This window comes from Zootoca vivipara, chromosome 9, assembly GCF_963506605.1.
Source record: "Zootoca vivipara chromosome 9, rZooViv1.1, whole genome shotgun sequence".
Lineage (NCBI taxonomy): Eukaryota > Metazoa > Chordata > Lepidosauria > Squamata > Lacertidae > Zootoca > Zootoca vivipara.
In genome coordinates this window covers 20126843-20147385 of record NC_083284.1, presented here as the reverse complement: position 1 = coordinate 20147385, position 20543 = coordinate 20126843, and the positions used below count along the sequence as shown (strand labels likewise).

Sequence of the window (20543 nt, the reverse complement as noted above, 5' to 3'; positions counted from 1 at the left end):
ATTACCTCTGAGGGGATTGCAGCCCTCAAAAGAAAGTCTAGAACCCGTAAGTGTAATCTCATCTGGAGGCACAGAATTGACTTCAGAGGGTGGACAGTTGCTTCAAGAGGGAATAAAAGGGGGATAAACAAGACAGCAAAATAGTGAGGTTTAGCATATACTTATAGAAAGATCATTGGAAACCTGCAGTTGTTATAAATAGTGGCAAATGTTGATTAAAACAGAAATGTGCAGTGTCTGTTTCTTCTTTTGGGAAAGCATATTTCTTTCAGGAACAAAGTCTGTGTGCGGAGATTTGATGATAATAGCACAAAGTGTCTAGCGGCTGTTTTGCAAAGTGCAAAACATTTTATAACTAAGCAAGGTTCCTACACAAGCATTCTGAGATGTGACAAATAGTTGTTTCCACTTGAGGCAGCGTGGGATGTAATCCCAAATCTGTGTTTTGCACTCTTTCTGGCTAAGAGCGCTGACACTGATGGATTAGGTAGTGGCGAGAACATGCTGGGAACTACCTGTGTGCTGCAGCTCTGAAAGACAGTCCATTAGTGCCAGAATTAATGCACTCTGGGACTTTTAATTCTTCATGGAATCTATTTCCATATTTAATTATGGGAAAGTCATAGAAAAAAAGTTTCAAAGCACCTCCATCCATTTTTATTGTCAACAGGAATGGCGATTAGTAATTCTTCAAGTTATATTGCAATGTTCACTTAAAATAATGCACCTCCTTGCTGAGTTTGCTTCAATTAAACCATATTTTATTTGCTAATGACATAGCAAGTTGACAGCGACCTTGAAGTTGGTATTGTCAACACTTCTTGGCAAAAAGAGTGTGGTGATTTAGAGTTAAGAGTGGATCAATTTATTCTTCGGTCTGCCTGTGTTCTTAAAAGGTTTTTTAATTCCATTATGCATGGGGTATTTTACCTGAGCAATGTACAGGTTAGTGTGTTAAGTAGCAGTCAATTTATATTATTTTTAATGCAGAGCTTAAGCTGTATATGGAGAAGGAAATAATGTTATTCATGCTTATTGAGTTTGAAAAAAGAATAGGCTGTAGTTGTTAAAATTGCCTTTGGCGCTGACTCACTAAAGTGTTCTTTGTAAATGTCAAATATATATTGACCTTAAAGTTTCTTCATGGACACTTACAAACATTTAGCTATTGAATTAGAGTTCTGTATTGAAACAATTATTCTCCTGCTATTATGTGAAACTCTTAACAAGAAAAGTAAAATATTTTTAAAAGCTATCCTTAGTTTGCAGATATCCAGCTGTTGTGGTTAATTATTAGTTTTTGTGAAGCTAGAAAATTATTATTCACCAACAAAAAAAAATCAAATTATAAATATTTATGAACTTTTAAATCCTTGACACTATGTGGTTTAATGTATACTCATGGAATAGGGCATGTGTTAAGAAGTTTAATATTTCCAATAAAACTAGTGCATAATAAAACACTTCCCATAATTTGGGCTTCAGAGGATCTTAGGAGAAAAGGTGGCAGAAGTATGCATATGAGAATGAAAATCGCAGGAGCTAAATAGAACTAATGTCTGGATTTCAGTCTGCATTTCAGTGTGTCAGTTTGTGGGCTTATCAGAAGTCATTTGTGTTTCTTCATTTAATTGAAAAACATTAAGTGCAATATGTGATGTGTTGTTGTTGTTTAGTCGTTTAGTCGTGTCCGACTCTTCGTGACCCTATGGACCAGAGCACGCCAGGCACTCCTGTCTTCCACTGCCTCCCGCAGTTTGGTCAAACTCATGTTGGTGGCTTCGAGAACACTGTCCAACCATCTCTGTCGCTCCCTTCTCCTTGTGCCCTCCATCTTTCCCAGCATCAGGGTCTTTTCCAAGGATTCTTCTCTTCTCATGAGGTGGCCAAAGTATTGGAGCCTCAGCTTCAGGATCTGTCCTTCCAGTGAGCACTCAGGGCTGATTTCCTTAAGAATGGATAGGTTTGATCTTCTTGCAGTCCATGGGACTCTCAAGAGTCTCCTCCAGCACCATAATTCAGAAGCATCCATTCTTCGGTGGCCAGCCTTCTTTATGGTCCAACTTTATGGTCCAGTACACGACTAAACGACTAAACAACAACAACAACAACAACAACAACAACAACAACAACACTTTCTGTCCAAGGAGATGTCTGCAGCAGAATTTTGCTCCAAACAGGGAAGCTTAGCTCAGTTCTTTGTGTCAAGAGACAAACAAGTGGAGAAGTAGACAAAATGTCCTCCATCCCTTCTAAAACAGCTGAAAATGCAACCAAAAATGAAAAATGGATGCCATACTTGGGAACAAGTTTGAAGCAAAACGCTTCTCCTTAAGAACCATGATTGTGGAAACCTGGGAGGAATTAATAGCTCCTCTGGAAGCCATTACTGAAGGCATTATTATTGGAACGCAAACTATCACACTGACATCTGTTTATGCACCAAATAGTGGCCTGTTCACTTTTTTGGGGGGGGGGGCAAAAAAACAAACCAACAGAAAACCTTAAATGGTGGTGATTTTAATAGGAACATAAAAGGATTAATATGTGAGGATCTCGTTGATTCCATGTGGGGGGAAATGTAGGAGTGCAACAGAACATAAGAAAGGCAGAGATCAACTGAAACTGGTGAGGTTGCTATGAGAGTGGGGGTTGAGGTGGGAGATGAATCCAGGAGACATGACTCGTATATGAATAGAACACAAATAGGAGAGATAAAAATAACAGAACATGCCCCCCGTCTCTTCAACATTTGAATTCACTTCAGTTGAGTACGCTACTCAAGTATGGTATTTCAGCCACAACTTTAGGAAACCTTCTCCAAAATATTGCAAATCCCAATAGCTAGAAAAGGGTTCAGGTACTTATGCATTCACCTTACCTACAATTTAAACAAATTTTATCAGGCAATTTGGTATGGAAACACTAAATATGGACATAGGACACTGGAACAAAATTAAACCCTTCAGTATTATCTCATTACCCAAAGAGGTATTTAAAAGCAATCTTGATTGCTAACTGGCAAGTTCTTCATGGTTGTGATTATCCATTTATATACTATGAGAGAAAACAATTCTGTCCAGAAACCACTGGATGGTGCTCTAATCCCATTACTGTGAAGTGCTAGATTCAGTCTTAGTCCTTGAGACTTTATAGTCCCGTTCATAATGATATTATAAGATGCTCCGAATAGAACCCTTCCCTTCTGTTGATAGAGATAACTGACTGTTTACCCTTGTGCTTTTCATTCAGTCAAGTCACATTATAGCAAGGGACTTGTGGCCCTCATAGATGTTGTTGGATTTCAGTTTCTATCAGCCTCAGCCAATATGACCAGTAAACAGTCAGGAATTATGGGCGTTGTTGTCTAATCACATTTAGAGGGCCAAAGGTGAATGAAGAATTAATAACAAGTTATAACACATCAGGCTTTTGGCTGTGTGCCTCGGCAATGCCTGCACCAAGAAGTGGCTCTCCAGGCTTTCAGACAGGATACATATCCAGATCTACCTGGAGATGCCAGGAATTGAACCTGGCACCTTCTACAGTGGTACTTTGGTTCTCAAACTTAATCCGTTCTGGAAGTCCGTTCGAAAACCAAGGTGCACTTCCCCATAGAAAGTAATGCAAAATGGATCAATCCGTTCCAGACTTTTAAAAACAACCCCTAAAACAGCAATTTAACATGAATTTTACTATCTAACATGACCATTGATCCATAAAATGAAAGTAATAAACAATGTACTGCAGTCACACAATCAATACATCAGTAGCTGAACTGGGTTCCACACTGCCACAAAAACCAAAAAGAGCCGCAAAAACACAAAATAAATAGCAAAACAGACAGACCTCAGCGTAACACTCAAAACGGAAGTGTGGCACTCAAAACGGAAGCGTAACACTCAAAATGGAGCACGTTTGGCTTCCAAAAAAAGTTCGCAAACCGGAACACTTACTTCCGGGTTTGTAGTGTTTGGGTTCCAAGTTGTCTGAGTACCAAGGCGTTTGAGAACCAAGGTACCACTGTACAGATAAAGCATGTCACTGATCTATGATCCTTCTCTGTAGTGGGAGGGGGGATTTTCTTTTATTTTTATCAGTCCATTTATATTTTAGCTAGGGCATCAGTCATGAATTGTTTTTACATACAGATCAGCTCCTTATGAAGAAGGATGAAAAGTATGTTAATTTATAAGATCTGAATTCATAGATGTCACTTTGTGGATAAAATTATGTACACGAGGTGCAAATTACCTGATAATAAGCATCAACGGTGATCTTTCTGTAGGCCTGAATTACCGTGTTTCTCATATTTTAAGGCATCCCCAAAAAATAAGCCATGACAGGATTTCTAAGGGTTGGTGAAAAATAAGACATACCCCGAAAATAAGCCATGTCGTGTAGCCCCGACCGAGCGAGAGGCGAAGGCGCGGGACCCAGCAGGAGCTCCCTGCCTGCTTCCCCGAGCCGTCGCGCATCGGGGGACAGAGCCGAAGATCGGAGGGCGCTCCTTGCTGGGCTTGACAAGCCCGGCAAACAGCGCCCGCCGATCTTCGGACCTGTGCTGTGTGACAGGCAGGGGTGGGGGGAAGCGGAGATCGTTCTCCGCTCTCCCCCCACCCCCGCCTGTCACCAAAGATCGGCGGGCGCTCCTTGCTGGGCTTGACAAGCCCGGCAAACAGCGCCCGCCGATCTTCGGACCTGTCCTGTGTGACAGGCGGGGGTGGGGGGGGGAAGCGGAGATCGTTCTCCGCTCTCCCCCCACCCCCGCCTGTCACCAAAGATCGGCGGGCGCTGTTTGCTGGGCTTGACAAGCCCGGCAAACAGCGCCCGCCGATCTTCGGACCTGTCCTGTGTGACAGGCGGGGGTGGGGGGGAAGCGGAGATCGTTCTCCGCTCTCCCCCCACCCCCGCCTGTCACCAAAGATCGGCGGGCACTGTTTGCTGGGCTTGACAAGCCCGGCAAACAGCGCCCGCCGATCTTCGGACCTGTCCTGTGTGACAGGTGGGGGTGGGGGGGGAAGCGGAGATCGTTCTCTGATCTCCGCCCACCCCCGCCTGTCACCGAAGATCGGCGGGCGCTCCTAGCTGGGCTTGACAAGCCCGGCAAACAGCGCCCGCCGATCTTCGGCCCTGTGCTGTGTGACAGGCGGGGGTGGGCGAGAAGCGGAGATCGTTCTCCGCTCTCCCCCCACCCCCGCCTGTCACCAAAGATCGGCGGGCGCTCCTTGCTGGGCTTGACAAGCCCGGCAAACAGCGCCCGCCGACCTGTGCTGTGTGACAGGCGGGGGTGGGGGAGAAGCGGAGATCGTTCTCCGCTCTCCGCCCACCCCCGCCTGTCACCAAAGATCGGCGGGCGCTCCTTGCTGGGCTTGACAAGCCCGGCAAACAGCACCCGCCGACCTGTGCTGTGTGACAGGCGGGGGTGGGGGGGGAAGCGGAGATCGTTCTCTGCTCTCCGCCCACCCCCGCCTGTCACCGAAGATCGGCGGGCGCTCCTAGCTGGGCTTGACAAGCCCGGCAAACAGCGCCCGCCGATCTTCGGCCCTGTGCTGTGTGACAGGCGGGGGTGGGCGAGAAGCGGAGATCGTTCTCCGCTCTCCCCCCACCCCCGCCTGTCACCAAAGATCGGCGGGCGCTCCTTGCTGGGCTTGACAAGCCCGGCAAACAGCGCCCGCCGATCTTCGGACCTGTCCTGTGTGACAGGCGGGGGTGGGGGGGAAGCGGAGATCGTGCTCCGCTCTCCCCCCACCCCCGCCTGTCACCAAAGATCGGCGGGCGCTCCTTGCTGGGCTTGACAAGCCCGGCAAACAGCGCCCGCCGATCTTCGGACCTGTCCTGTGTGACAGGCGGGGGTGGGGGGGGAAGCGGAGATCGTTCTCCGCTCTCCCCCCACCCCCGCCTGTCACCAAAGATCGGCGGGCGCTCCTTGCTGGGCTTGACAAGCCCGGCAAACAGCGCCCGCCGATCTTCGGACCTGTCCTGTGTGACAGGCGGGGGTGGGGGGGAAGCGGAGATCGTTCTCCGCTCTCCCCCCACCCCCGCCTGTCACCAAAGATCGGCGGGCGCTCCTAGCTGGGCTTGACAAGCCCGGCAAACAGCGCCCGCCGACCTGTGCTGTGTGACAGGCGGGGGTGGGGGGGAAGCGGAGATCGTTCTCCGCTCTCCGCCCACCCCCGCCTGTCACCGAAGATCGGCGGGCGCTGTTTGCTGGGCTTGACAAGCCCGGCAAACAGCGCCTGCCGATCTTCGGACCTGTCCTGTGTGATAGGCGGGGGTGGGGGGGAAGCGGAGATCGTTCTCCGCTCTCCCCCCACCCCCGCCTGTCACCAAAGATCGGCGGGCGCTCCTTGCTGGGCTTGACAAGCCCGGCAAACAGCGCCCGCCGATCTTCGGACCTGTCCTGTGTGACAGGGGGGGTGGGGGGGAAGCGGAGATCGTGCTCCGCTCTCCCCCCACCCCCGCCTGTCACCAAAGATCGGCGGGCGCTGTTTGCTGGGCTTGACAAGCCCGGCAAACAGCGCCCGCCGATCTTCGGCCCTGTGCTGTGTGACAGGCGGGGGTGGGGGAGAAGCGGAGATCGTTCTCCGCTCTCCCCCCATCCCCGCCTGTCACCGAAGATCGGCGGGCGCTCCTTGCTGGGCTTGACAAGCCCGGCAAACAGCGCCCGCGTGCACTTTATTAAAAAATAAGACATCCCTCAAAAATAAGCCATGTCGTGTTTTTTTGAAGAAAAAATTAATATAAGACATGACTTATAATATGAGAAACACGGTATGCTATATTTGATTTGATCAAAGCCAGCGTGGAGCATTAGTGTTGAACTTGGACTTGGGAGACCTGTGTTCAAATAACTGCTTGGCAGTTATAATATATTGATCACAAGCTAAATGCTGATTAATCTTTTCTTTCAGGATTGCATTTACCCTGCCATGAAACATAAAGGAGTGCAATTTGGCAATTTGACAGGAAAGCGGCATGAATTTAAGCCACGTGAGGGCCCTGGACCTGCAGATTATGACGTGATTCCGTATGTACATCTTAAGACAATTTAGAATCTGGGTCTGTTTGGAAGTCATGCTAAGTGGATGCCCTGATGGGAAAGAACCAGAATAAGCCTTGGGCTCATGCTCTCCCCCTTTTCTCTGCTAGTGTAGGCTTGAGAAGAACACTGAAAACATTTGCTTCCATTTTTCAACTGCAGCTTGTCATTGTGTCTGAACCCTAAACTGTTGTGAATCCTAACTATGGTTTCTTTGCAATGAGCTTGACTCATCTCCCATGCTTTGAAGTTGATGTGAATAAACCATAGCTAATATTGATCAGCCTTTTTGGGTTAGGATGAAATGACAAGTTCACCGTTGTTAAAAATGGAAAGCGTGTGAGCGCGAGGCATGTGAAGCTAAGGCTGAAATGCTACAATGTATGTTTGTATTCTAATAATAAAGGGTGTGTATTTTCAATAGTAAATGCAAGAAATTAAGAAGTAGTTTGTTTTCTCATATCTGCCCCACACATAGAATCTAGAAGCATGGAGGCAAATCTCCTGAAATAATACCCCGAGTTTCCCTTTTCCACAGTTTGTAGCCTGCAAGCTACCTTGAATGTCTTTGCTTTCCTCCCTTTCAGAATTTCATCTGCAACCATTTTATGTGAAGGTTTTTTAGGCCACCCTTTAGGACATAGTTGTGACAAGGCAGCTTACATGACAAAAAACCCCTCTCATTCACATAAATGAATTTCCTTCTCCCTCAATTGGATTGCTGCTCAGGTGGGGGCAGTTTTCAGGAGGTAGATGCTGAAGGAATTGTCTACCACATAGCAGTTAGGTTTAGGTAAAGTCCCACTTACACCATTGGAATTTCTTGGGGGGGGGGGGTGTCATATTGTGCAGGGAAGAAAAGAGCCAAGAAAGGGAGGCAGTTAGAAAGAGAAGGGGAGGAAAGAGAGAAACAAGCGAAAGAGATGGAATGTATACGTGTGTGAGAGATAGAGAGGAAGAGAGGGCGTGGTGTGACTCTTGCTCCTCCCACTACTGGAATGTGACCTGTGACAAGTTTCTTTCCAAGGCCACGTGTCTCTTTGGGATGTGGGTGAAATCTTCCTCGTTTAAAGGGATACAGAAGTGGAGGGTACTGAAGCTGCCCTAGACTACTGATTTCCCCCTCGAAGGCACCTCCCTGAGTTTCTTTTCTGTCACCTCGGCTAATTGCCAGCCGGTGAGAAAATGGCCTAGGAGGATGGACAGCTAGGAGGAAAATTGTGAATGGGGTTGGGTTCAACACCACTTTTCTGAGTGCCCCTTTTGCACTTTAAATAAGTCCACCTTGGACTTCCGGTCTACCGCCATTGCTGAGCGGCAAGGAAACCTCGAACTCTGAGGATCCTGGCGCTGTGGAGGAGGGGGGGAGCCACGAGAGCCCCGCAGACCCCCGGAAGAACCCCAGATCAAGCTTTCTGGGGTTGTGGAGACTCAGCTGAGCCCCAAAACGTTTCCTTCGCTCCCCAGTAAGCTCTTTTCAGAGCCCCGAGAGTGAGCGGAGTTGAGACGTGGGTGCCTTGAGTGGACTCGCTACCTCCGCAATGCGAAGCTCTGAGCTGACAGCACTTTGAGCGGTAGATTCTTCCGATCTTGAAAGAATTCAGGACTTTAGTTACCATGTGTAAAAGAAAGGGATTTTCAATTTGAAAAAAAATGGCCACGGGAGGAGATTTAAAAACGGATTTAAAAGTCCATCTCCCCCATTGAGAGAACTGAGACGCAGTTATCTTGCCCGAAGCCAGAAGCTTTCAATTCCCAAGAAGGAAGCTTTCAATTCCCAAGAAGTGGACTTAAGACCTTCCCCCTGAGGCAGGGTAAAGGGGAGAAGGGTTGAATTTAGTGAAATCCCTGTAAAAAAAAATATTTTGGACTGGGGAAAGTTCCCCTGCAAGCTGGGGTCGGGTCCCTGGAGGGATCAGCGAGCCGCCATTATGACATCACAAAAGGAAGGAATCTGTTTACCTCGTGAACTGTCAGTATTGAAGAGAGCACAAATATAAGACTGGGAATAGAAGCTTGATAATGCTGTACTTGTAAATGAGCATAAGAGTATTAAGGTATGAAGAAGAACTGAAAATGCTAGTTTGCAACCAATTTGGATACAATTTCTGTTTTTGAAGTTTGAAGATACGAACTTCGCCATTTCCTGTTTTGGAGCCTTTGCTGTTCCCATGAAATTCGAGACGAGCAAGATGCCAGTAGACATAATAGCACACGACTTTATTGATTTTCAAGTGGAATTCCTGAAATTGCTATGGGAATTAAGAAGTGAAGTACGACAAAATACATACAAATTGGAAAAATGAATCAGAAATATGTGGAAATTGAAAAAAGGATTAATTTCATCAGAGTGTCTAGAGAAGAAAGATGAACACTCACCAGTCCTGGACATTCATCAGTTCTGGACAATGTAATTTGATTCTAAGGAAGAAGAAGGGGCATGGGACACTGTTCTCCCAGTGAGGGGGGGGGGGGAAACAAGACCCATGCTTGATTCAAAAGGTTTTTAAAGAAGAACCAGCATGGAATAATGCCCTCCTAGTGAGAGAGGAGAGCAGGACCCATGCTGGGGTCAGAATCTATGGAGTATAAAAATGGTGAAAAGGATTGAAAAGTGGACATCTAGATGGATGGTATTGTGTAATTGTTAGAGAAATGGGGAGACAGCAGGGGATGAAGAAGGAAATGTGGTTGACAGGCTGGGACAGAGTGGGAGTGGGGTGAGGAGTAATATTGGATGATATTTTCTGATTGATCAAGGTGGTCCGAAACTGGTTTGACCTATGGAACTGGCTGAATCGTCTAGGAGACTCCGAGTCCAGGGGAGGGGGGGCTGATATAGATATAAATGCATAAATGTTATTAGGATAGAATAAATAAGGTTTGAAATTATGGGTTTTTTGGGGGAATAAATTTTAGGCTAAGGGGTGAAAAAGAAGATAGATGGTTTGGAAATAAATTCTGGATTAAGAATAATTGATGATTATAGGTTAGGGATAAGTGATGTTTTTAGATTAGCAATAATTGAAAGATAATTAAAAAAATGTGTCAAAATGATTAAAGATATAGTATGACAATTGCCCAAAATGGACCCAGTGAGGGGGGGGGGGAATTGAGGAAGTCTACAATGTTAAGTAAAAATGAAAGATTGTTGGAATTGTAATGTTTTTTCTTTTTGTGTTTTTTTCTTTTTTCTCTTTTTGTATTTTGTAATGTTCTAAAATGGATAAATATTATTTGAATAAATAAATAAATAATTCCACCTTGCTGGCACCAGTTTAACGATCAGGGGGTGCTTAAAGTTGCTGAATTGGGGATGTAGCTGAATACATTAATGTTAGTGCTAGAGGGTTTCTTGCACTGATCCTAGAAAGAATCACGAGCAGCTTAAAACTACTCTGCTTTACTGTTGCTAATTAAATTAATTTTCTTAGTTTTATATGGATTTACATTATTCCACTATCTGAGCATCTGTTCCAATTTAATCCTTTTCTACCATGCTCTATTAAGAAAAACGGGGGATTGTAATCCTGCACTACACAATTAGATTCTCTCTCTCTCTCTCTCTCTCTCTCTCTCTCTCTCTCTCTCTCTCTCGTTTCCCCGCCAAATTCTGTGGTTATGTAACATAACAAAACCTTTGGGCATGCTAGCCGAAAATACTAAGAAGCTTTTGAATGTTGAGAAACAATGGTTTCTCACAAGGCTGTAATACTCAAGCGAGGTTGCTGGTCTAGATCCACTTGAGGCATTATTTTCCATGCTTAATGGTTATTTAGCTTCCTGGCTGTCTTCTGCCTCCACTGTGTTTTTTATTGTAGTTCACCTATGGCAAGGAAACTTGAATATGAAAACAGAAATACGTAGAATAGCACTACATAAACTTTGGCTGTCCTATTAGTGAGCAAACTAGCCTCTCATCTGTTATTGCAAAGAGCAGCTGTTTCTAATATACTCTTGCGGGGAAAGGGTGAAAGCTTTCACTGTGTGCATATTTAGGTGCCCAGGCACATTTAAGAAACGACTTATAAATCTCTTCAAACTTTCTAAAGGGAAAACGCAGTGCATTATGAAAATGTCAACATCAGAAAGGAAGACCAGAGAAAATATGACCTCCATGTTCCACGGTATCATGAAGGAATAGTATTACAGGAAGAAAAGAAGGTAATGCCAATTCAATACTGCATTTTGTAGTACTTTAAGTGTTATTTATGGTGGGACAGAAGTTCTAGGATTTGAAGAACTGCATAAATAGAAAACATACTTCAGTTCAGGCATGAAAGAAGATTCATCCAAATTGGTGGAGGAAATCGGTCATTAGAGTACTGCTGTATAGAATTTTGCTGAGAACCAATGTGTGATGTTTTAAAGAACTGCTTGCAAATAATGACTGCTGAGTGATTGTTGCAATATTGCAATATTGTTTGTTTCTGGGGACAAAATATTGTGTTGGTGCAAGGGATTTTAGAAGTGAGTGCAAGGGATTTTAGAAGTGATCCCGTTCTTCCCAGTGGGCTTCACTGAATCATAGAATTGTAGAGTCGGAAGGTACCCCAAGGGTGATCTGATCCAACCCCCCAGTCCAAAAGCCATTTTAGGATTGAACTGTAAGATTTTTTTTTTAAAGGAGTGTATCTTGATAAGAGGAACCTTTTTTGGTCTGTAGGTGACTGCGTGCTTCAAAGCTCTGTTCAGGCCTTGCAAAGAGTCTTGTGTGCTTCTCTAAAGCAGCTGTAGCTTTTGCAACAGTCCTGCTTTCTGAAGGCACTAGCTGTGTGAGCACAGCCAATTAAACAGACTTCAGTTCTACCGGCCATCATCTGATGAGTATTATAACCAGGCTCTGCTTTCTGCAGTCAACTGGCTGTGCAAACAAGTTCCTCTTGGGGGATTTGGTAGTGGAGCCAATCCTGCGGGATCTCTGCCCCACCTTCAGTAGATGTTTGTAGAGCCTAAGCCTGCTGTCTGGATGGGCATGATGTTTTAAGTATAGAAAATAGTGCTAAATTTATCGGAGAGCATGAAAAATTCAAACCATGGGCAACTGGAGTATAGTATGAGAAATAATTTGAGACAGAGGAGTTCCTGAGGAGGTGTTATATGCTCTGATTGTCTTGCGCCGTTGAGCAACCGGACCGCTGAATTCTGCACCAGCTGAAGTTTCTGAACTGCTTTCAGAGGCTGCCCCACATATAATGTGTTGCCGTAATAAAACCTAGAGGTTACCAGGGCATAGACAACAAAAGTTGTGGCTGGGGAAACTCAGCCAGATGGGCGGGGTAATAATAATAATAATAATAATAATAATAATAATAATAATAATAATAATAATAATAAGTTAGGCTATCCCTTTCCAGATGGGGCACACCTGGGCCACCAGCCAAAGCTGATCTGATCTGATCTCTTATTTGAGTATACACAGTCTGCTGGGGATACTATTTAGAAATGTTTGTCATATATAGTAGAGTCAGCATTGCATCAACGATGTTGAGGCATGGTGATTGGTACTTTGCATGCAAATTTTCTAGAGGAAGTAGATTGGGAATGATGTCATGGTTGGCAAGGGAATGGAACTCTCCATAAAGCCTGAACATACTTTTTGATGAAATAGTTTCCTTTTTGTTGCTATGCTGTGTTGAGCTGCTGGTGACTGGGTGCAGGATACGATTCGCGTACAGTTGAGCCGCAGATTGGTATTGAATATTTCAGAAAGACTTACGTTTTATCAATACTTTTGTAAATTGTATGCTGCATTTAAAAAATGATGCGTTCCATTCAGGAGAGGATTTCTTGCAAGATTTGGTGGGCTTATTTGTCAGAATCAGTAATAGGAATATATTTTTCTAAACTCAGACAGATGACAGGAAAGAGCAAGGGTGTCAGAGTGAAAGAGACATTGTAATAAGACTGATGATTGTCTGTAGTACTCATCTTAGCTTTTCAAGCTTAACCCTTTTGTTCATCAATCAGTCAAAACTGGCAGGTAGTGACCATTAGGAGGATTCATTAGCACCCTGCAGCATGTTTGTACAGGGTGACCCACATCTGTCTTCATTAGAAGTTTTCTAGTTGCCAGTAGTGAACAGATGGGTCATTATTGCCTACGTTGCCCTTTGGGTGTACCTGGAGGACAGGCAAAGTCGTCCTAAGCAGGACACACAGTGTTACCTCACAGAGAGCAATCAGCTTATTTCGAATAATATTATTCTAGAAACTGACTTTTGTTGCTCTTTACCTGCTTGTCTTTGGAGCAGGTGAAAAAAGTGGCAATCAATGTATAACATTGTTTTTACAGATTTAATTAACCTCTGGACAACACACATTCCAGAAATCAGAGGATATGTTTATTTATTTTGCATGTAATAATAATTATTTTTGGTCAATCAGTTGCATTTTACTCAACTGATTTAAGTGTCCTTGATTTTTTTTTTAAAAAAGAAATCTCTGTTTCTCCAAACTTCAGGAAATGCATGTTATGCGCCTTAAATGTGAGAACTTACAATTCATAATTTTTAAAAATCTGTTCTTTGAAGGAAATTCCATCTTCACTGTGCAGCCCTATATAGGCCTGGTAAGAAGTAAGTATCATTGTTAACTGGGCTTACTCCCAGGAAGATTTGTGCAGGATTGCAGCCTTAATGTTTTATTTCTCATCGAAGTTTGAAATGTGGAATATTCCCTATTATTCCTGGTCTGGTATAAAAATGTCTTAAAAATATATTCAAAGCTTGTCAGAATTTTTGAATATTGTTTAAAATACGCTAATATTTATTTTAGCTTCGGACGTTCTGCTTCTTTTGCTGTGGTTCTTGCTGTTTGAAAGGAATAGATGTGATTGTATAACCCTGAAAGCAAATTATCTGCTTTGAGAGTTTGCCCTCTCTACTTATTTTTGGGCACCCCCCAAAATTAGAAAGTCGTATTTTAGGCTGTAATTTAAAAACTTTATTCTGATCAACCGTAACAAATGAAGCCAGTTCAGTATAGAACAGGTATTCCCAAACTTCGGCCCTCCAGATGTTTTGGACTACAATTCCCACCATCCCTGACCACTGGTCCTGTTAGCTAGGGATCATGGGAGTTGCAGGCCAAAACATCTGGAGGGCCGCAGTTTGGGGATGCCTGATATGGAAGTTTAGAGTGTTAGACTAAAACCTGGGAGACCAGGGTTCAAATCCCCACTCAAGCCATGAAGTTCACTGATCCTGGACCACCTTGTCAGACCACCTTCAGCTTATAAGAAGAAAGACGGGATATAAATATAACATAATTTTTAAAAATAATAAAATCTCCCCACATGCTCCATAACGGCACAGAAATATAAATAACTAGCATAGCACTTTTCACTTACCTAGTGGCTACATGGTACTAGTTATCACTGCTGCTTTTGTAATTTCCAAACGAGAAAAATACAGCTTTTTTTTTAAAGCTTGTTTTGCCATCTACTGTAGCTGTACAGCTGTGTGAAGGAATTGGTTTTCTAAATGTACCTGTTGAAGTTGTGGCTGACATTTAGAGCTCCTGCTGGCATTTGCAACTTTTATACCTAATGCCATCCTGTGTTATATTGTCAGCCAGGAACATGAGGATTGAGTAGTTTGAAATGGCAATATAAGAGAAAACGTATAAGCTCTGAATACCCGTAACTGGTTATAATGTCAAAATCGCCCATGACTTGGCTGCATTTATCTCCACTGTTACTCTTCTGTCTTTCTTTGGAATTTGGCTTTTTAAAAACAAACAAATATATCTTAATATTTTACACTTCTATGAGCATTATTATGACTAGTAGAAAATTATGTCACCAAGTCTATAATTAAAAATAGCTTTGAAGAAAGTATATACTCTTTTTGGGAGGAGAATGTCTACCTTCTGCAGAAACAAAACAGATACTTGTATACACCAACAGAATAATTGGTCCTTTAAATGCAAACAGCTACCCTCCTTGTATTTCTTATTGATTGCTGATTTTTCGTGACTAGCTATTCAGGATTGAGACATTCGAAAGTTTACCAGCCTCCAGAGATTTTATTGCAAGAGTTACCAATCTCTGAACATTTCAGGCGCTGGACGCTTCCTTTGTTAGTGTAGTGCCCCCATGCAGAAGGGTCACCATAGGGCACTAGCTCTTTTAAAAAATATCTAAATAGACGTATCCACTCAGGATTGAACCTTCAGTTCCCCATGATGTTCTGATGAAAATTATTATTGAGGAAGCTGTTATTTTAATAATAATAAAAAATCAGATAAGTAAATTCATATGTACATTTAACCTATCTTCTAGGCCCTCGGAGAAATCTGTGCTGACAAAATGAGCGGACACATGGTAGCAAGGAGATGGTTACCATTTTCATTTGTGCCATTGAAATCAGGGGACATATTCCTTACATGTTGCTGCTTTTTAAATAACTATGTTCGTCTCATAGATTTTGTGAGATACAGGCAATAAAAGATGGCAATCTCTTCCGTATTTTGTTAAAGGGTGACCATGTCCTAGAGCTCCTATATTCTGAGTGTCTGGCAAGAAGGTAAATATCTCTTGGTATCTGAATGGGTTTAATCCATTTAATAAAGAATACAATTACCATGATTGTCAGAAATAATACACTCCGGAATGAATAAAGCACTCACTTGTAAAGTTGCAGATACAGCAAATTAATAGGACAATAAAAGTACACGTTTAATATTTCACATGGAGGTGATTTATTTAACAATCACGGGTACTTGGCATATAAAATGCAGCATTAATTGTTTGTCTTGTGTTAGGTGGAGTACTTGGTTTTTATTACTGTCTTCTACTCTTATTTCTGTTGATTTAAAATAGATTTCATTTCTGTAATGATAAAGGAAACCAGCAAATGCAGTTTGCTTTCACTTTGCAGAAAGTATCAACACATACTGACTACTCTTTAGAGAGTACTGTAGACAAAAATAAAGTGTGCTTGTTTTTTGTTCTTGCGTGAGTTAGTTGGCTCCCATAACAGCTTGGAACCAAAACATGAGCATCCCAATTTTGATCAACAGGATGTTGGAGGATATGGCATTCTATTGAATTAGACTCTTGGTCCATATAGCCTAGCACTGTCAATTCTAAGTGTTTCCCAAGGCCTGAGAGCCTTCTCAGCATTGCTACTTTAGATAGCTTCAACTGCAGATGCCAGGGTTTGAATCTGGGTTTCTTTTGTGCTCTACCACTGAGCTTTGGCCTCTCCCATTATTTCAGGAGTGGGTCATCTTTGTCCCACAGGTCAAACTTTGCTCACCAGGCCATTTTGGGGAAGCCACACCAACCTGCCCTAAACCTGACATCATACATGTGTGGCTCTGTGCGCTGGCACAGCTGACATGTGGAGAAACTGGAGCTGGAGGGGTGGTGGAGCTTGGTTGACCAGCCCAGCTGACGTGTGCCTTCTTTCCTGCGTGTGTGAGCTGTGCCAGTACCACCGCCCTTCTGGCTCCAGCGAGCTGGAGGGACTGAGTGACTTGGTTGACCTGGCACTGCGTGTGTAAATGGGGAGTTGCCTGTATTCAGAAGCAAATGTTTGCAATTTGGACCTGCAGAAACATTGAGATTTGAATTGGGATCTTTGCAGTCACACTCTTAGTTGAGTATACACCAACTCTCCTGGCTACAGCTCCCAGTCATCTAAAGCTGAGTTCACAAATTTCCTAGTAAGCCCTTGCTTTTCTCCCTGAGCAAAGCTTCTAAGTGATAGCATGAGCCAATTTACAATTGACCCATGCAACTTAATAGAGTCAGTTCTGTTGGAAGGTTATCTCTAATAGATAATAATAATAATAATAATAATAATAATAATAATAATAATAATTTATTATTTATACCCCGTCCATCTGGCTGGGTTTCCCCAGCCACTCTGGGCGGCTTCCAACATGAAAATAAAATACAATGGTCTATTAAACATTAAACATTAAATATTTTTGTTTCTGATGGATCAGGACATTGGTGAAGTCTCATCAGAAACGCAAATTTCTGTTATTTGGTTGTCTGTGACATCCCTACCGATAACAAACAATTAATAGTTCTATCTTTACTACTCTGCCAGCCAGGTATGGGGAACCTTGAACCCTTTAGATGGTGCTGAACCACAACTTGCATCATCCCCAGCAACCATGGCTAGTGGTCAAGTATAATGGGAGTTATAGTTCATCAACATCTACAGAGTCAAAAGTTCCCTACACCTGCTGTAAGCTAACAGGATGGAAAGGCCCTCAATGATATGAGTCTTGCTTTTCTTAACCGGCCTCACTTGTGACCTGCAGTTTACATACATGCTTCCGGATCTTGGGTGTTTTGTAATAGTTTCATTGTTGATGACATTCCAGTACAACAACCTTTCAGTTACTGTTGAAATGAAGAAAATTATATGAACAGTGAATAAAAAAATATTACTATGACATTCTTTATGCTACCATAATTTTGCCGCAGTAGCGGGGATATTTCACAAAAACTAGCATGCTTTCTTGAATTACTCTAGAATAATGCTGACATGAATTACTTTCCCCTGAAGATAAAAATGTATTGGGGACATTTGTTGTCAACTGCACAGAGGACAAAAAGCCTTTCTTTTTTTAAAGTACAAACAATTGAGGCAACCACTGAGGTGAATGCTTTAATGTTTTAGCTAATTAAAATGACTATTATTCTGTTACAATGGTAGCTGCTCCCAGAGGCTCATCATCACTGTTGCATGACAGTTTTCGCTTGGCTAATTAATGAATTTTTTCCATGCAAACATGCTTTCATGTCTCCATGTTTTAGGCCTCTTGCAATCATTTCTTTCATAATTGGCTGCATACATCTTACATAAGGATGGTTACACAACGAACTCAGTAATAATGCAATGTATAAGTTCTGCTTTTGATTTTAAAGTTGATTCCATCTTTAGGGTTACCTCTATTCCTTTAAAGGTGCTTTCAGAGATCCATATTTATTTCAGCTTAATTTTTGGGTGGCTTCTGAAAGAATTCTGCTTTTACCATCAAGTCAGTTGATTCAGAGTGGGTACAGACAGCCCAAAAATGCTTATATTGTCATATCAAGCATTCTGAAACTATGATGTTATTCTGTCAAGAAATTTAAGCTTCAGTATCTTGGTCTCCAGACATCCTGGAGAGTGAAGTCAAATGGGCCTTAGAAAGCACTGCTAATAACAAGGCCAGTGGAAGTGATGATATTCCAGCTGAACTATTTAAAATTTTAAAAGATGATGCTGTTAATGTGCTACACCCAATATGCCAGCAAGTTTGGAAAACTCAGCAATGGCCAGAGGATTGGAGAAGATCAGTCTACATCCCAATCCCAAAGAAGGGCAGTGCCAAATGCTCCAACTACCGCACAATTGTGCGCATTTCACACGCTAGCAAGGTTATGCTTAAAATTCTACAAGGCAGGCTTAGGCAGTATGTGGACCGAGAACTCCCAGAAGTGCAAGCTGGATTTAGAAGGGGCAGAGGAACCAGAGACCAAATAGCAAACATGCGTTGGATTATGGAGAAAGCTAGAGAGTTCCAGAAAAACGTCTACTTCTGCTTCATTGACTATGCAGTTAGAACTGGATATGGAACAAATGATTGGTTCAAAATTGGGAAAGGAGTACTACAAGATTGTATATTGTCTCCCTGCTTATTTAACTTATATGCAAAATTCATCATGCGAAAGGCTGGACTAGATTAATCCCAAACCGGAATTAAGATTGCCAGAAGAAATATCAACAACCTCAGATATGCAGATGACACAACCTTGATGGCAGAAAGTAAGGAGGAATTAAAGAACCTTTTAATGAGGGTGAAAGAGGAGAGCGCAAAATATGGTCTGAAGCTCAACATAAAAAAAACCAAGATCATGGCCACTGGTCCCATCACCTGGCAAATAGAAGGGGAAGAAATGGAGGCAGTGAGAGATTTTACTTTCTTGGGCTCCTTGATCACTGCAGATGGTGACAGCAGTCACGAAATTAAAAGACGCCTGCTTCTTGGGAGAAAAGCAATGACAAACCTAGACAGCATCTTAAAAAGCAGAGACATCACCTTGCTGACAAAGGTCCATATAGTTAAAGCTATGGTTTTCCCAGTAGTGATGTATGGAAGTGAGAGTTGGATCATAAAGAAGGCTGATCACCGAAGAATTGATGCTTTTGAATTATGGTGCTGGAGGAGACTCTTGAGAGTCCCATGGACTGCAAGAAGATCAGACCTATCCATCCTGAAGGAAATCAGCCCTGAGTGCTCACTGGAAGGACAGATCGTGAAGCTGAGGCTCCAATACTTTGGCCACCTCATGAGTAGAGAAGACTCCCTGGAAAAGACCCTGATGTTGGGAAAGTTTGAGGGCACAAGGAGAAGGGGACGACAGAGGATGAGATGGTTGGACAGTGTTCTCGAAGCTACGAACATGAGTTTGACCAAACTGTGGGAGGCAGTGGAAGACAGGAGTGCCTGGCGTGCTATGGTCCATGGGGTTTCCTGCATTTATGCAGGAAAAACCGCGTCACAAATATAAGATGGGGGACACCTGGCTTGGAAACGATCCAGGTGTGAAAATGATCCAGGGGTCTTCGTAGACCACAAGCTTAACATGAGTCAATAGTGTGATGCAACAGCAAAACAACAACAACAACAACAACAACAAAACAAACAAACCCTGATGCTGTTCTAGGCTGTATCAACAGATGTATAGTGTCCTGATCAAGGGAAGCAACAGAACTGCTCTATTCTGCTTTGGTCAGATGCCACCTAGAATACTGTGTCCTGTTTTGGGCACTACAATTTTAAGAAGATAGACAACATAGAACGTGTGCAGAGGAGGGCGACCAAGATTATCAAGGATCTGGAAACCAAGCTTAACAAGGAATGGTTGAGGGACTTGGGTATGTTTAGCCTGGGAAAGAGGAGACTGAGAGAAGATGTGACAGCCATCTTCAAATATCTAAAGGGCTGTCACAAGGGAGATGGAGCAAGCTTGTTTTCTTCTGCTGGAATGAGAATCCGACTGAATATCAATAAGAACTTTCTGATGGTACGAGCTGTTGTACAGTGGAGCGGACTCTCTTGGAAAGTGGTGAACTCTCCTTCCTTGGAGGTTTTTAAGCAGAGGTTGAATATATCTGTCATGGGTACTTTAGTTAAGATTCCTGCATTGCATCGTGTTGGGCTAGATGACCCTTGGGACTCTACAAGGAGAAGGGGACGACAGAGGACGAGATGGTTGGACAGTGTTCTCGCAGCTACCAATATGAGACTGACCAAACTGCGGGAGGCAGTGGAAGACAAGAGTGCCTGGGGTCACGAAGAGTCGGACACGACTAAATGACTAAACAACAACAAAAGCTCCTGAAGGTTGAGTTTCTTTAATGAAGCTCTTTGAATTTCCTTGTAACTATATTCTCTTAACTTTTGTTGAAAGGGTTCCCTTTTTGAGATTAAATAGGACTGTGTTCGACTTCATGAGCTCACTTTTAAACTCCATGTAATGCTGAACTGG

At 43.2% G+C, this 20543-nt stretch overlaps 1 protein-coding gene across 1 annotated transcript in view; it reads left to right on the top strand.

Moving 5' to 3' along the window:
• Positions 1-20543, top strand: part of STPG2 (sperm tail PG-rich repeat containing 2) — a 217468-nt gene that overhangs the window by 13485 nt on the left and 183440 nt on the right. Inside the window, exons 5-6 of the mRNA XM_060278456.1 lie at positions 6915-7030; positions 11095-11206. Of these exons, the coding sequence (XP_060134439.1) occupies positions 6915-7030; positions 11095-11206 (228 nt within the window). The remainder of the gene's footprint in view (positions 1-6914; positions 7031-11094; positions 11207-20543) is intronic.